The sequence below is a fragment of the Engystomops pustulosus genome, chromosome 6, assembly GCF_040894005.1.
Source record: "Engystomops pustulosus chromosome 6, aEngPut4.maternal, whole genome shotgun sequence".
Lineage (NCBI taxonomy): Eukaryota > Metazoa > Chordata > Amphibia > Anura > Leptodactylidae > Engystomops > Engystomops pustulosus.
In genome coordinates, this window is record NC_092416.1 from 135,020,351 (window position 1) to 135,038,025 (window position 17,675).

The following is a 17,675-nucleotide window of genomic DNA, read 5'->3' on the forward strand; positions in this document are numbered from 1 at the left end:
GTTTTTGCACAGGAGATTCTCAGATACCTCAAACATAAAATTGAGCAAAAACTTTTAAATTGTGCAAGTTTTAGATAAATCTCCTCCCTCTAGTAGCAATGGCCCCACATACACCACCTCCTATGTGGTGTAGTTTTGTGATCAAATGTGCGTTCTTTTGAAAATTCTCAGTTGATAAATGTGGTGTTGCACACTCTGTGGTGTATTTTTTCCGCCATTGCTAAAAAAAACAGCAAAAAAATGTTTGTGCAAAAATTTGTGATAATTATACGCCAAGAAGCTACATAGGACTGATGATATATCTCCCCCTATTTCTCTAAACATTCTCTCTTTTCTTGGACAGCATCATCCAAATCTCACAAATGGAGCTTGAATAGCTCGTGCCCTCATTCAGTAGGTGACTCCGATTGGATCCCATTCCGTGACTACTGCTATTCCTTCCACATGGAGGTTAGTGTTGGACAAAAGGATGCAGCCAAGAGGTGCCAGAAAGGTAATTGTTTTTTATTCTAGTCTAGTCTCGCAAGTATAGAATTTAGCTTAAGTGAGCACAACAACCATATAAGTAACAGCAATATATATTATATATGTATACATACATATGTATAAGCAACATAAATATATAGTATTTCTAGTAAATTATTAAAAATTCCTATTTAGTGTTAGTGCTACACCTACTGTACTTTTACATGCTACCGCTCTATGGCATTGTGCTATGGAGATATTCTAACACTCTGAAGGTGCATGACACCATTTTATTGTATAGTGTGTATAGGCTCTTTTTTACTGTATAGGAATATGTAGAATGTGACAGATCTCAGTGTCTCCGTAGCAATTCTGTGATAAATTGTGTGTGTTGAATTTCTGTTTGCTATTTCACAGTTGGAGGTGAAGTACTGACTATTGCGCATGAGAGCGAAAACGTATTTGTATGGGAACATCTGCAGACATATGAGAGCCAGTCCAAAGGAGCCTGGCTTGGCATGTCCTTCAGTGTCAAAGGTTTGATTATTTCATAGTTTTCTATTCTGTTAAAAGAAGTAATGACAGAGTTATCTTCAGCATTGTATGATTTTTTTGGGCCACCAAGACATGTGAAAAGCTGACATTACGCTGACATAAAGGGGTTGTCTTGGTTTGAGAAATTGATCAGCTAACCATAGGATAACCTGTGTGCAGCTTGGCTCTATCTTATGTGTATGAAGGCCGCCTGACTAAGCTGAAAGGCCGGGCTGGGGCCGATCGCGTATACATTTGTATGCAAACGCATGAGATTGACAATCAGCGCCTTCAGCGGTGTCTAAATGCAAGCCACTGGTTGCTGAGAGACTATTGCATGCGCTTGCATATGCAATTGCCCACGGCCCGGTGCGTTTTGATTCCGTTACAAAATGGAAAAACACTGTGAAAACACCTTTAGTCTGTCAGCACAAAACAGGGTAAAACGGGCCTGTGCCATCTGTTTTTCGGCAAAGCACATGGCAACACTAAATGCATAACCTTTTAATTGATCATGAAGGTTTTTTAACAGACTACCAGACTGATCCATCAAACAGTAGAGCATGTCCTAGGCAGAACCTTTTTTAACAGTTCTCTCATAGACTATAGTTTATGAGGATCCATGAAAAGCAGCTGCCAGACTGAGGCAAATCAGCCGTGTAAAACTGACAATATCATCTGATGTTTGCCTCGTTCATGTGCAGGTAACCTTATTCTTTTCTCTCTAAGTGGAGTGGTGTGTCTGGTTGCATACTCCCCTCTCCCCATTTGGAAGGCAGACACATTTTATGAATAACAGCTACTAAAGGGCTACAGGAACGTCTAATATTGTAATATATATATATATCTTTTACCTCTTCTATTACAGAAGGTTCCCTTTTATGGAATGATAACTCTCCAGTAAATTACTCCAACTGGGGGCAGCAAGACTCGGGACCAAGTTTATTGAGCCCAAACTCTTGCTACTGGATTGAAGGCAACGATGGAGTATGGCATCTGGGCTCTTGCACCAACATCACCAAAGGGGTTATTTGCAAACTATCTAGAGGTAAATTAAAGGTTTACTGCATTTCTAACAAATGTTCACGCTATATTGCTGAAAAACTGAGATGTGTACAAGATGATAATTACAGTATAAATCGTATATAATTGGAACCACATTACTGCAAAGTCTAAAAAGTTTCACCTGTGAATTAAGCAGGAAGTAATCAATTTGTTTTGTGTCATTTTTCAGTGGAAGAAATCAAATTGGACAGATCTGGTAAGTGACGCATGGGTTGAATAGTAACATGTAATCAGATTAAAGTACAGTCACAGATATTGTAGCTATGTTGTAATATAAATATTAAAATGCAGCAAAGCATCCACAGAAGACATGGAAATATCCACAAAAGACTGGGCATGGCCACAAGGTCTGGTGCAAAGTTTAACATTGTCAATCAAAGATGGCCAGTTAAACTGGGCAATAGTGAATGCACCTCTTGACCATGCCCATGGTCCATCCAAAATGCTAATTTACATATATTAAAAGTTTTGTTGTGGATAGGATTAATATATGTTTCTTTAGAGCAAAGCTTATGTCATACACTCTTTACTGGTCACATCTGTGTCTTCTATAGCCCAGTGAAAATAGTGGGTGGAGAATGACTTCCTATTTCTCATAATTTGAATGAAACACTATACTAGACCACGTGCAGCTAATGTGTAAGGACTCATAAAGTGATAATGTAGTGTAATATGTTTGTTACAAATTATAGGCAAAATGTGTTAATTGTTTGTGGCCCCCATCATTTCTTACCCTTATTCAATCTATCTGATTGTCTGGTATACAGATTTAGCTCTCTCTCTGGAATAGCATCTTCTAGTGTCTAACTTGTTCTGTATCCTTCCAGTTCTACCACCGCACGGCACAGCAGTGGCGATAGTAGTGCTATCCACCTTCGCACTGTGTATCTTAATAGTTGCAATCATCTACCTGTACCGCCGCAGGAAGCTTGCAGCACAACAAGGAGCATTTGAAAGTGCCAGATACAGCCGCACCAGTACAAGCCCAGACGGATCAATCGAGAAAAACATTTTGGTGTCGGATATGGAAATGAATGAACAACAAGATTAGTAAAGTGCAAGTCCAGTCATCAAGAAATAATCAGAATGGGGGATGGGTTGGTCAAGACTTTTCATTCATTTAACCACCACTGTTGGAGTTGTTCGATAACACAGAGGGTGCAGGATGCCCCTTTTCGAATGTGTACACTGTCAGTGTTATTTGGGAGCTGTCGAACATTGTTGAGCAATGTATGGCAAGGTACTCCAACAACAAGAAGCCATAATTTTAAGCAAGACCCTGTACCCTGGAAATGATCCCCTGCACCATCCTAAACCACCCCAGATGAGAAAAAAATGAAATTTAGCTCAAGATGCGTTCACTCCTAGAAATAAAACACAATAATAATAATAGGGTATGGGGGATGCTCTCATTGGCAGTGTACATGTGTGCTGTAAGCTTATGACCAAAATGGCTACAACAGATAGTAGCATTTACTCTATAAATTTGGTGCATTTCTTATCACTTCTTATCTTTTTGATTCTTCTGTGACCTGTCATTAGTAAGTAGTTTATTCTCTCTTGTATCTTAGCCTTTTGTAAAATATGGACCAAATATGTGCCTTGTGCCTCTGCTGGATGGAAAAGTTTATACTGCACTTTGTCAGCAATTGTATTAAATTGCATATATAAGCCAAGAGTGAACGCAACTTGATAAACCCTCATCTCACAAACTACCATAAGATGTGCTTGGGAATATGTAGGATATCTCCTCTCTGCTGTGCGAGGACAATTCGCCCAATAACATCCCATTAATGTGCCAATGTTTGGGCATCTTCTGGAACAAAGAAATTATGTAGTCCAGGAATCCCATAGGCAAGAGCACTGTGTGCTAATCTCTGGGGGAACATGTATATATGCCCATATGTCCAGGGCTGGCATATAGGTATGTGGCCAATGACAATAAACGTGAACGCAATTACTTGTAATATACTGTCTTGTTTGTGTTTTGTGTGGGTGAAATGATATCCTTTATTTTTGGATTGTGTCAGCGATTTTACTCACTGTTTTTTAGTCTGTTCTCTCCAGACAGTTTGTCAGCTTAGTACAAATTATCACATTAACATGCACAAAGCTGAATTTACAGTTTTTGAAGCTTTCTTTTACTTTACAAACAAAGCTATTTGTTAAGTAAGTAGGTAATCATTTAAAATAATGTAACATATTATTATTTTTATTATTATTTTTATATATTAAACTTAATATGAAACAACATTTAACAAAACTGCATAAATGAACAGTGCAGATGATAATAGTAAATGTTATAAAATCTGATTGAACATAAAATAATTTGCAAACTGAAAAGAGAGTGGCCATAGAAACAAGGTCACCCAGCACCAGTATAACATGCAAAAGGCAGAAGGAGGTAAAATACAGAACTGTAAAGGCTTCAGGTTTACATGGTAACAAAAAGATAAAAGGCTACCAAACACTATCACATTCTAAAGGTCACTAGAAATAAACAGAAATACCTTCTAAAAGTATGTGCATTGAAATGAGTCCAGAGATACTTTATTCCCCTGTACATTATGTACATTCATAAAGCAATTCAGCAATTATATTACATAATATTGTCAGGGTTCGGGATCAGTGGACCCTCTGGACCACCGCGGGAGATGGTACTACCCGACACCTGGGACCGAAATCTAAGTGGCACCTGGTCTTCACCAGAGCCAGCAGCAAAGCGGGATGGTCTTGCTGCGGCAGGGTGCCACCAGGTCGCTCCACAAGTGCAACTATCCTGCGGTGGAAGCCAAGGTTGAGGTACCTTAGGAGGTGACAGTGTCATAGTCAGGCAAGCAGGCAGTCAGGGCAGGCAGCAGAGATGCAACGCAAATGTCCAATCCGAGGTCAGCAATGGGAGGACCACGAAGATGGGAACGGGAACACAGGAGCAGGAACACAGAAACAGGAATACGGGAACAGGAACGCAGGAACAGACTGGAACACGGGAAAACAGGAGCAGGAACCCAGGAGCTGGACTGGAACATGGGAACAGGAATGTAGGAACGGAATACAGGAAAACAGGAACACTGAAGCAGGTACGGGAAAGCAGGAACAGAGAAGTGCTTTCACTTCACAGAAAATAGTTAAAGATTATATAGCAACCCCAGAAGTGGCCAGCGCCAATTAGTGGTGCGCGCCCTAGAGAGTGGGGACGCGTGTGCGGCCTAGCCGGGAGTAGAGCAGGATCGCAGAGAGGTAAGAGCAAGCCAAGGACCAGAGCAGCGCCGCCACGAAGAGGGACATGGGTGTGCCTGCGTTCTGAGGCATGGATCATATTGTCATGGATGTGACAAATATTACATTCAGCACTTTTTAGTGATTAATCATAACCTAGGAACCCCTAACAAAATAATAACAATCTTTATTTATAAAGCGCCTTCAAATTCCATAGCGCTTTGCAGATTCTGGGGAACATATACAAATATAATAAGACTTTACAGCATAATAACAGTAATATGAAACAATAGGAATGAGGGCACTGCTCGCAAGAGCTTACAGTCTATGAGGATGAAAGGTTGACATAAGAGGCATAATAGTTTGTATAATGGTCCAGTCTTTCTTTATAAGGAAATGGAAAAGAGAATATGATATGCCTGCCTAAAAAAATGGGTTTTAAGGGCACGATTGACACTTTGGTGGTTGGGTATTAGTCTGGGGTAGAGCATTTCAGAGAATTGGTGCAGTTCGGTAGAAATCCTGGAGACATCATTGGGAGGTTTGAATCAGGCAAGAGAATAATCTTATATCACTTGCAGATTAAAGTGCATGGGTTGGGCGATAGACTGAGATGAGAGGTAAGGAGGTGCAGAATTGTGCAGAGCTTTGTGGATGAGGGTGATTAATTTAAACTGTACTCAGAAGGAGGCAAGCAACTAGTGCAGGGATTGACATAGACCGGAGGTGTCTGTAGTGTTTGGACTGAAAAACAAGTCTGGCTGCTGCATTAAGAATAGATTGTAGAGGAGAGACTTTAGTAAGTGGTAGACCAATTAGTAAGGAGTTACAGTAGTCTAGACAAGAGTCAAAGAAATTAACAATGAAAAGAAAATGAAGGGGAGAGGAAAACCTATATTATAGTACTAAAGCTGGAGGGACACGTGTCTCCAGGAGTAGTGGGTGAAAGACAAGACATAACAGGAAGGGTGAGATTATAAAGAACCAAAGGAATAGATCAAGGTGAGCAAGAAGAAGGAAGGGATCCCTCGTCCTCCAGGCACATCAGCAAAGCCTTATAGTCTTGTGGCTTGGGAGAGGATCCAGTACTGCCATATAGAAACAAACTGGGAAGTCTTCCTCTCGGTCTCTGTAGAGATATTGAACGATCATTTCTGCAACCCATGCAGCAATGTGGGGGTGATAGTATGGAGTGCCATTGGCGTGGGTTAACAATCTGCACAGCGATAATGAAGAGGCACATCTACCTCGCTTCTCATAGCCTTTACAACCTAGCAGTACCGAGAGGAGGTCCATTCAAAGAACTGTTAGCCATTTTATTTTACACAGAGACTACCTCATCCCAAAATATATTTTATTATAGAAAGCTGCTCCTGACCCACAGGAAGCAGGACATGGGACTTCTTGCTTACCAATGACAGACTTCCATAGGACATGAGACGTCACAGCACTGCAGAGGAAGTTTACCTGGGTAAGTTGTATATGGGGGACCCTGTTAGGGTAACCTCTTTAATGAAGTATATTACAAAGATAACTATTATCACCAGCTCTATTAATTTCTGAAATAAAAAAAAAGATTGGCTTCAAAGTTTTAGTTACGCTAAAGGCAACTGTTGATGTGCAGAAACTGTCAACAATTTTCACACATAATCACACGAAAGCTCATGAATATTAGCTGTGGCTCAATTAGGCAAATTTCACAAATGGCAGATTTTACTGTCCATTTTATCTGAATTAGATTTGCAGAAACCCATATGTAAACATTGACAAGTGCAGTTTATGATGGTATTCATTTTCAGTCTATGTAAATCAGTAATATAGACATAGCCATTACCTTTATATATAAATTTAGTCTTAAAGTCAGTATGCAGAACCTTAACCATTTTGCTCACCTAACTAGGGGCTTACTACATACTTGTGAAGTCACAAGTAGACAGAATCCTATCATTTAACATTGTCCTGCATGAGATATATTAAGTGTTGCTCTGATTTCATATTAGTTTTGACCACATTATCAGATGTGTTTCACCTCTTTCAAAACATAGAGAATGATGCCCATATTGTGCTGCACGTCCTTTTCTTTTCAGAGTTATGGCATTTTTCTGTTGCAAGCTGCTTGTCACAAAGCTTCCTCAGCAGCAGTGCTGTGGGCAGAGATTCCTGCCCTGTTTTTGCTTTAAAGCTTACCTGTCACTAGGAATGTCATTTTTATCTGGTGACAGGTCCGGAGGGAAGGTTGGAGGGAGTTGAATGAGTGAGGAGGAGAGCAAAAGTGCATCGGGAAGACTGAGATACACAGACTTGTGCAGCTGCCACCCCTCTGACACTCACCACACGCTGTTATAGGAACCTGTCACCAGATAAAAAAATTACATTCCTGGTGACAGGCTCACTTTAAAGCTGAGTTAGTTATAAGATGCCCTCACTTCCCAGGACGCTTTGTGAAGTATATCCAGTGAGAAGTAACTGAATTACCGTATATACTCGAGTATAAGGCGACCCAAGTATAAGCCGAGGTACCTAATTTTAACACAAAAAACTGGGAGAACCTATTGACTCAAGTATAAGCTGAGGGTGAGAAATGCATTGGTCACAGCGTCCCCAGTATATAGCTCGCTAGCCCCCTGTAGTATATAACCTGCCAGCCCCTGTAGTATACAGTCTGCCAGCCCCTCTAGTATATAGCCTGCCAGCTCCTTGTAGTATATAGCCTACCATCCCCTAGTATATAGCCTGTCTGCCCCTAGAATATACAGCCAGCCAGCCCCATGTAGTGCATAGCCTGCCAGTCTCCTGTAGTATATAGCCAGACTCTGTAGTAAAAAAAAAAAATTAACGCTGTACTTACCTTTCTGACGTCTCCCGTAGGTCCTCTTCTGCTTCCAATGCTCCAGTGCCGCCTCAGTCCTTCGGCCCTCTTTGGATTCTTCCACTACTCTTCGGCTCCTCTTCGGGACGTTTCGCTCCTCTTCGGGTCTTCGCGCTCCACCGGCACACAAAATGACAAGGAGGAGTGGAAGAACCCCCTAGAGGATCCGAAGGACCCGAGGTGGCACTGGAGCATCGGAAGCCGAAGGAGGACTTATGGGCGACGTCAGAAAAGTGAGTACAGTGTTCATTTTTATAGACTCGAGTATAAGCCGAGTTAGGGTTTTTCAGCACAAATTTTGTGATGAAAAACTCAGCTTACACTTGGGTATATACGGTAATTCAGCAAATCCAGTGAAATTCCTACAATTAAAGATACTGAGCTCAGCATAGTGTGGCACATTAACTTACCTGGTCCCTGCGCGATCCCTGACCTGGACTGTACAACGAGGATGAACTCTGCCGCAATTCATAAAGAATCGTGCATCTGATATCCTGCATGTGTGGCTTCCCCGATCAGGTCCGCTGGAGTTCACCATCTTCCTCCCGGTGTATGTTAAATGTTAAATCCTGCGCGCAGTCCGAATCGATCGGATCGTCTGTTGGCCGATTTCTGTCGCATGAAAGCCGGTGCGATTGAGACACAATCCGATCGAATGCGCCAAAAACCCCTTTTAAATCCCTGTCCCAGCGGCGCAAAACGGAAGTCAGCAGAATGTCCAACGAAAGTGTGGTCCCGTGGCCCTTATTAAATCAGCCCCAGTGTGTACATATAGGATATACTGACTAGCCTGGCAGCTTCTGACACATGGATGAGCATGGGATAAGTTGTATAAACCAGCAGTGAAACAGTTACTTTAAGTCTACAGTCTGTGCTGTGTGAGTACTGTGGTGTCCAGAGAGCAGATGTTGGGGGGATGGTTTCTGTTTGAGAAGTCTATGATTCAGCTCGAGGTGCAGAAGGAGGCAGAGAAAGTTTTGCAGAATCAAAGACTAGGATGGAGGGACTAATAGGGAATAAGGGAGCCATTCTACCATACTATTCTTTGCAGGAGACTTCTACATCCACAGATTGGCATCGATACAGGGCCCTTCTGCTAGTTACACACAGAGACCTCCTCCACCCTTCAGAGTGATAAGGGAGCAGCAGCCCCAAGCATCCATATTTAGATCACATAGAAAATGAATGTAAAGAAAGAATGGTTTTACAGTGATAAGCAGCACAGCCAGACGAGACAGCCACTGCACAGACAGGCTAAACTGAGGAGGATAGCAAAGAAACTGCTGAACGTAGGTAATAGAGTCTCACAGCCCAACAGCTACTGATTTGTGGAAAAAAAAATATCAGTGTTGCGCTTTAAGTTGTTCCTTATAGGGATCACTTGTACTCCCAAATGAACAGATTTTCACCACTCAATCTCTTTGTGACCAATGGAGTTAGCTGGGCACTGTATTTGGCTATCTCCAGCTGTCCTATAAAAATTAATGGAGCAGCCGCACATCTCCAACCAGCCGTTGCATTCATTTGGGGGTACAAGTGACACCTATTCTTGTGGTGCAGGAATCAGGATAAGAGGCAACTTAATGTATTTGGAGTGACCTTCTAAAAATATTAAGTATGGGAATGGATACATAAATACAGGCAAGTGCAACCAAAGCATCTGTGTATATATAGTTTTAAAGTTAGCATCCTATAAGACTGGGTGTCCTATAGCATTGTTGCCATGATTACAGAGAATTCACAGCAAAAATGTGACAAAGAAACATGACAAAAACCACTGCAAGGGAGCCCAGTGTAACAAGCATTATGTGATTAATGTGCACAGTATATATTATCTTTGGCCTTGCTATACAGTGATATTATGTAACATAAGGTTATCCATCTGCCGATGTAGTTCAACTTTGAACATACTGTACCAGATATTCAGGATTCAGTAACAGCTGGAGAGCTGCAGGTTGCCTCTGCAAACTCAAGCAATAATTAATCTTGCCTAATATTAAACTGGAATCGTCATCTGACTGACAACATTAACAATAATTTAATTGTAATCTTCATTGAGTGTCTAATCAGTCATCAAAAAGTGTTCCACGCTAAGTGCTATGTCTTTATAATGGAAATATATATCTGATGAGAGTGTGGACCATACAAAATGTGCAGATTCTCACATCATCTGGTGGACTTCATGACTTCATGTTTTTGAGCCATTTTGGGTTCATGGGGAGAACCAAATGCAGATTCCACACAGGACAATATCCAAAGCAATTCTGCTTGTCATACTTAAATACATTAAAGGAAACTTGTCTTTAAGGACAAGCACAATACACCTTACCCCCGACTGTGCCTTTCTAGAAAAGTACATTCCAGGTGTCCCAGCTTAAATCTGCCTCCCCCACCAGTAAAATCGATCCTCAAACTTTTTTAGCCTCTGTCTTTATTGGCTCCGCCCACCATATCTTGTCTTACCCATCACAGGGTGCGTTAAATGGTCAAAAAAATCAGCATTTTCCCACACAATGCAAACTGCTAATTTCACCTGAAATTCTGGTAAGGACATTAAGTGCCCTTAAAAAAGGAGGCGTGGCTCACTGGCAGCCTGGAGAAAATGTGCCTTTTCTATTCAAAAATTGACTCTTGTCTAATCATTTACATACCAGAATAATGGTTATAATTAAAGTAAAGTGCCTCAGTGGCAGATAATTTACGGTGACATGTGGAGTACTTATAACCCTATACCAGCAGATATTACAGGTGTGAGGGGTAAAATTTGGGTGACGGGTCTTCTTAAAAAGAAATGTACAATCAAAATCAAGACAAAAAAGCAAGATAAACCAGGGACACTTACTCATAGATGGTTATGCAACATCCCACACTAGAGCCTAGCCTTTCTTCTGTGGTTGTAGAAAGCTAGGGTCCAGAATACCGTTGTGGTTGGCTTATGTGGCCTAGGGCATGCTATAGTCACAGTTCTTGGTATTGGGACCGGAGGATGAGCCTACAGCCTGACAGGTCTCCAGCAGGTGGTGTGTGCAAGAAAAGGGAGGGAGAGGCTGATTAAGGAAGTTTCTCTCTGGGACAACCCCTGAGGTGTATATGTGAATCCTTGGGTGATGGAGGACTGGGAGCCCATGATGGCGAAGTAATTACACTGAGGCACATTGTTCAACTCACAGTTCTTTATTCAACTTCAAACAGCAGACAATGGCCAAACATTAGCAGCAGATTCAGCAGGCTGGAAAACTGGTAGGAGATAGCTGGTCCATAGGAAGGATTTCTCACAGCCTGATAATGGCATCAGGCTGGGCTGGTAGATGTAGCCGAGTCTGGACAGTGGACCTATGCTCTGGGGCTTATTCTCCTAACTTGCTCAGGGTGTCAGGCAGTGGCCTGAGACACTCTGCTTCCTTGTAGTGTGTCTGGATAGCAGCTCTGCAGGGGCTGCACACCGGACTTGCTTCTCACTCTGCTGACTGGGATCCAAGACCATGTGCTTACATCCACATGGTGTTTTTATAGTCCCCTGGTCAGGTGGCAGCACCCTCAAACCAGCATCCAGCTTGCTTTACAATGCTACAAAGATATGATTGGTTAATAACATTTGTCATGTTAACTCTTGCTTTACCAGATAGTGGTAAAGCTGCAATTACTAAGTTCTCCACGTTTGGAGACCTCCTAGTGAGGTGATCAGTCTCCTCCCATGGAGAGGGCGCTATTCGCAACAGCCACCAAGCCTATGCATCGGCAGGGGTGTTGCAATTACAATTATGTTAATGAGTCTGAAGGGCTCTAGGGGGTGTCACTAGAGCCCCTCTGTGCTGTAGTTACATAGGTTGTCTCTCCCTCTCCCTCATAACTACCCCCTTCCCCCTCTGACTAATGGAATCTTACAACTGCAGAGGATGTTTCAGCACATGGTGGGAGGGAAAGTGATATTACAACCATGGCCTGGACACGGGAAGAGAATTATATATATTTTTGTTTTTTTTAGAGCAGCCCCTGTCTCTTGTTCTGAAAGATATAATTTTAGACAACCCCTTTATGAAAGACCACCACACACAATTCACTTTAATTTTCTTGGTGAATTAATAAAGACTGGATACTTTCTGATAGATGTTTTCACTTTCAAGGTTCTCTAGTGAGTTTAATATATCCATAGAGAGACAGTTATTACCAGTAAAGTAGTAAAGTTGCCCAAAATGTCTTGTAGAATGTAACTTTGTAAATTGAGTGTCAAATATAGAGTTTTCAAAGCAAACACACTGCTATGTAGTACCACAAGATGGCGGTACAAGCATCTCTGTGGCACCTTCCACTCTTCACTAGAACAGCAGGTACAGAAGAGAACTTTACAGAGGTGGTCTATGGTCAACTGCTGTGTGTAAGATAAGCAATATATTATCTCATAAGAAGGCACAAGTATCAACAAAAAGTTTTAAAAGTAAATTATTCTAGGGGAAAAATAAAAGGTTCTAGCAGTTTGTGAACTATACAGAGGTACAGGCAAGTGTAACTCACTGAAGTTTACTGTTTTGAATGGTCAAGAGGCATCTTTCCATAGTTCAACGCAGGCAGAGAGGCTACTTCAGCCCTGTGGTGCACAATTACTAAGGTGATAGTGCCGGTTTCTGGCGGACTTTGCAATTTTGTCACTGAAATGGGCGTTGAACATCCGGACTGTGGGCCACATTTAACATGCAAAGTCTGACAGTAATGCCGCACAACCTATGTTAAAGGTGCAGCAAAAAAGAAATCCTGAATCTGGCGCACCCTGAACACTACACAGGCAGTTTGCACTGTTTTTATTAAATGTGGGCTTATGTGTCAGTGCTATAGATCAGAAGTCTGCACCAGGAAATCTCCGGGTTTATACAGAGATTGTGGCGCATCGGCACCTAGTCCACCTAAAGCATACTTTATTTGCTGGAACCCCACAGATCACTATAACCATCTTAAGACTGTGGTCAGTAGCAGCTGAGGAAGGGATTGGCCCACATTTATTAAAGTGTTTGCTATAGTGTCTGTGCCAGTTTTGTGTCGTGTCTGCATTGTGCCTGACAAGACAGAAAAAATGTGCTCCAAAAGGGGAGAGTTAGTGCGCCACAATTGTGTCTGCAGCATGAACAAAGTGCACCAAAAAGCAGTTGGTGAATACTTCCAGAGCAGTGCATGGGAGGGCCAGATTCATGAAGACCGTGCACTACAATTCATGAATCTGGCTCACTCTGCACAATACACAGCCAAACTGCATTAATGTGGGCCATTGTGTATTGCACATGTATATTGCTTTATTCAATCTAAGGAGGGAGAGGCTGAAGTACTCGTTTCTCCCTGGGGCAACCCCTGAGATGTCTGTAAACTGAGTCCCTAGGAAATGGATGGGGAAGCCCGTGGTGGTAGACAGCCATATCCAGGGATCAAACTTAGGCAACATTGTGCAAATCAACTTACGGTTCTTTATTAAACAGCAGATAGCAGGCGACGGTCCAGAACAGTCAAACATCAGATTCGGATTCTGGTACTGGAATGATCGTGGAGAGTGGTGCGCAGGAATAGTGCACCAGTCTGGTAGTAGATGCAGGCTGTCACAATTGAGATGGAGCTATGTCCAAACTGTGAAAGCTGCAGCTCTGGTTTCAGTCTCCTGCCACAGTTCCTGGGATTGGTTTCTGTGACAGCACTGAAGGTGTGCTACACACTAAGGGCCCGATTCGCGTCTTCCGGACGTGTTACCCGAATATTTCCAATTTATGCCGATTTCCCCAGAATTGCCCCAGGATTTTGGCGCACGCGATCGGATTGTGGCGCATCGGCGATGGCATGCAGGCGGCGGAAATCGGGGGGCTTGGCAGAACGAAAACCCAATGGATTCAGAAAAACTGCCGCATTTAAAAAAAAAAAAGGGTTGCGAAACTTGCACTTACCTTCACTAGAAATAGGCCGGTGAACTTGAGTGCATTTCGTCGGACTTCAGCGCAGCAGTGCCACCTGGTGGACGTCGGAGGAACTACCTTAGTGAATCCTGGCCGGACCTGAATCCACTGCAGAGAACGCACTGCTGGATCGCGAATGGACCGAGTAAGTAAATCTGCCCCACTGTCTCTCTGTTCACACTGACTCTGCAGACTGGACCAAAAGACCATGTGCTCCCACTGCGCAGGGGTTTTGTACTCCCCCTGGTCAGGTGGTAGCACCTCTCCATCTTACACCCATTTCACTATTGCCTTTCCAGGCAGAGGCCACAGCTGCAAGTTACCTAAGTTTATAAAATCAGTCACATACAGTGTTGGTCTTAAAGAGAAACTGTGAGCAGAACTTAATCTTATAAACTACTACCAACATATTGAACCTTACAGATTATATTCCTTTTATGGTTAAACATGGTATCATCCTCCAGAAGATTCGCAGCTGTTGGTAGTTTCTCTTTAAAAATATTATTCAATGTGGAATCATTATTTCGTTATCCATGAGCAACTACTCTTTTTTTTCAGATTTGCCCTGAATTGCCCAGGGTTTTTGGCGCATACGATCGGATTGTGGTGCATGGGCGCCGGCTTGCATGCAACACAAATTGGGGGACGTGGATGTCGGACAACCCGACTGATACGGACAAACAGCAGAATTTAAACACCAAAATGTGTTGCAAAATCAGCACTCACATGCACCGGGAAGAAGAAGGTGAATTCCGGCAGACCTAAGTGGGGGAAGCGACACATGCAGGAAACTGGACGCACGATCTCAGTGGCAGACCCGAATCCTCGTCGGACATTCCGGATCGGCGGCGTCAACGGGATGGGTAAGTAAATGTGCCCCTATATGTTTTTGTCATTTGCAGGTTTTTCATTCTATTAGCCACTAGATGGCGATACACCTCCAACATTCAGAACCCTGTATATATCCATTGGATATTCAGGACGGACCTACTACTAGGATTAAAGGGTTTTTCAGGTATAAAAAAAATCTATATAATGACTGGGGAGCTGTAAAAATAATAAACCTCTTATAATCACCTCTTTCTGCGCTCCTGTTCACCACAGCATTGCACGTCACTGACGGTCTCTGTTTGTATACAGAAACCGGCAATGTCACCCCTACCACAGCCGCACACCTGCTACTGCCTGAAACTCAGGTTGTGACATGCGCATGTCTGAATTAGAACTAGAGAGAAGCGTTAAAAGAAAAAAATAACAATGAGGGTAGTTAAAGTCTTTTGATGTTAGTGTTGATATACTCAAATACATTTATTGGATAGGATGTGGTAATAAAGGGCACGTCCCCCCAGGATTCTTCCCCAAGCTGATGTCTTACACTACTCACAAATAACAAAAATTTTCACAAAAGCTCAAACCTTAACCTATTATGTGAAAGAAAAAACATTCGATAAGGGGGGGGGCGGCGCAGGGGAACACAGGTGAGATGTCGAAAACACCTAAAGATTCAACAGAAGAAAAAGGTATATTGTTCACCGCATCAACGTCCTTGCCCGCTCTCTATTAGCGCACATCAAGCGCAGAGAGTGAAGTTAGAAAGGTACTGTGTAATCTAACTTCACTCTCGGTGCTTGATGTGCGCTAATAGAGAGCGGGCAAGGACGTTGATGCGGTGAACAATATACCTTTTTCTTCTGTCTTACACTACTGTTGGAGCCTGCCTTGAGATATTGCATGCAGGAAATAGACCTACCTGATGAGATCTACCCCGCTCATACCTATTGGGGTGGGCAGCACCCCCTTTTTTACTCTTTGTCTTTAAGTGTGTTTTCTTACTTAGGGTCTGCACACCCTTCTGTACGTGGTTTTAGTCTTACATAATGTTTAAAATTCAATACATTCTGATTAAAAAAAAAAGAAATATAGCTATGAGGACTGATAAACCTGATAGATTCACTTTTAAGTGTGCCTACCACCGTCACCAAGTGTTATAATCTGCTGGCAGCAAGTTGCAGAGGAATCCACTGCGATTTCCAACTTCCCTTTCGGTCCACTATGCCATATCCAGAATATTCCCACTTTATTCGGTATGCTAATTAGGCAGTTGGTGCACCAAGGACATGTCCTTAGTACCTGGAGCACTGCTATTCCCGCCTAAATCACTTTGCTGTTCTTCTGGTGTCACCCCATGCTTCTCACAAGACAAATCTCCTGCTAATCTGACAGAGAAGGTAGTGATCCAGACAGGAATAGCATTGCCCCCGGTGTTGGGGACACAACTTTGCTGCACCGACTGCCTCATCAGATATGGGAATTTCTAAGATAACAGATTTTAATGCTCAGGGAGGTGGGAGACTCCCATTTAAAGGTAATCCACTGGGTTCTACTGTAGACCTGTTTTTAGCAATGTGGCGCACCTTCTAGTGGCTCCATAAATTCCCCCAATTAGGTTATTTATACTGCACTGTAAAAACTTTAAAACATAAAAAAGTAGTAGGTTACAGTTTATCCAATTTTCCCCCAAAAAGGTGAAAAATTACAAAACATGATTCAAAACAGACTTGGCTACATTTTTCATTTTGGGTGCATAGGAGCTGTGAAGCAATTTATTTAGATTTTTTCCATCAATGACTTATTCAAGATAATTGTTTTACTGTTTAAAAGACTTTGTAAGTATGCAGTATTTGTGAAGTTTACTACGACACAGCGTGTGAAATAAGCTCACCTGTTTTTTTTTACTTTCTACAAGTCATTAAAAACCAGTTTCTTTTTTCCTTATACCCCATTTGGCTCAACTAAAGAAATGGCAAAGATAAGCAGGACGACTTCAATGGCAGAAGCCACACCAATGCACACCAATTCTGAGAGAAAATACCAACTGACTTTGAATAGTCTCATATGGTTGTATAGATGTTGTATTGTTAAAGGAAACCTATAATGAGGATTGTAATATCAGAAGTATATCTGATGGTAGATTCCTCCTGCCTGCCTCTGCCCTAATTTGTAATTTAATAATCCTGGAACTTAACCTACCGTATATACTTGAGTATGAGCCAACCCAAGTATACGCCGAGACCCCTAATTTTAACACAAAAAAATGGAAAACCTATTGACTCGAATATAACCTGAGGGTGGGAAATGCATTGAGCACAGCCCCTCCAGTATATAGCCAGCCAGCCCCCTGTAATATATAGCCAGCCAGCCCCCTTTGGTATACAGCCTGCCAGCCCCTGTAGTATATAGCCAGCCAGCCTCCTGTAGTATATAGCCTGCCAGCCCCCTGTAGTATATGGCCTTCTAGCCCCTCTAGTATATAGCCTGATAGCCCCCTAAGTACATAGCCTGCCAGCCCCCTTAATATATAGCCTGCCAGCCCCCTCTAGTATATATCCTGCCAGCCCTGTAGGTCCCCTTCTATCCAGTGCGGCTCCAACTCTCTGTGTCCTCGCGCGGTCCGTCACAGGCACCATGACATCAGCCGCTCGCTGACATCCTAGTGTGTGTCGATGCTGGCGCCCACATTACAATGTCAGCGTGCGGCTGATGTCACTATGCCTGCGACGGACTGTGACATGGAACCAATGCCGGGGCCGCGATGT

The 17,675-nt window shown here is 42.6% G+C and overlaps 1 protein-coding gene across 2 annotated transcripts in view; it reads left to right on the forward strand.

Moving 5' to 3' along the window:
• MRC2 (mannose receptor C-type 2) overlaps nt 1-4,031 on the forward strand; it is a 59,121-nt gene extending 55,090 nt beyond the window's left edge. For both annotated transcript variants that reach the window (XM_072111149.1, XM_072111150.1), the window contains exons 26-30: nt 344-493; nt 883-1,002; nt 1,868-2,047; nt 2,234-2,260; nt 2,892-4,031. In XM_072111149.1, the coding sequence (XP_071967250.1) occupies nt 344-493; nt 883-1,002; nt 1,868-2,047; nt 2,234-2,260; nt 2,892-3,115 (701 nt within the window). In that variant the 3' untranslated portion in view covers nt 3,116-4,031. The remainder of the gene's footprint in view (nt 1-343; nt 494-882; nt 1,003-1,867; nt 2,048-2,233; nt 2,261-2,891) is intronic.
• Nucleotides 4,032-17,675: the final 13,644 nt, after the last annotated feature.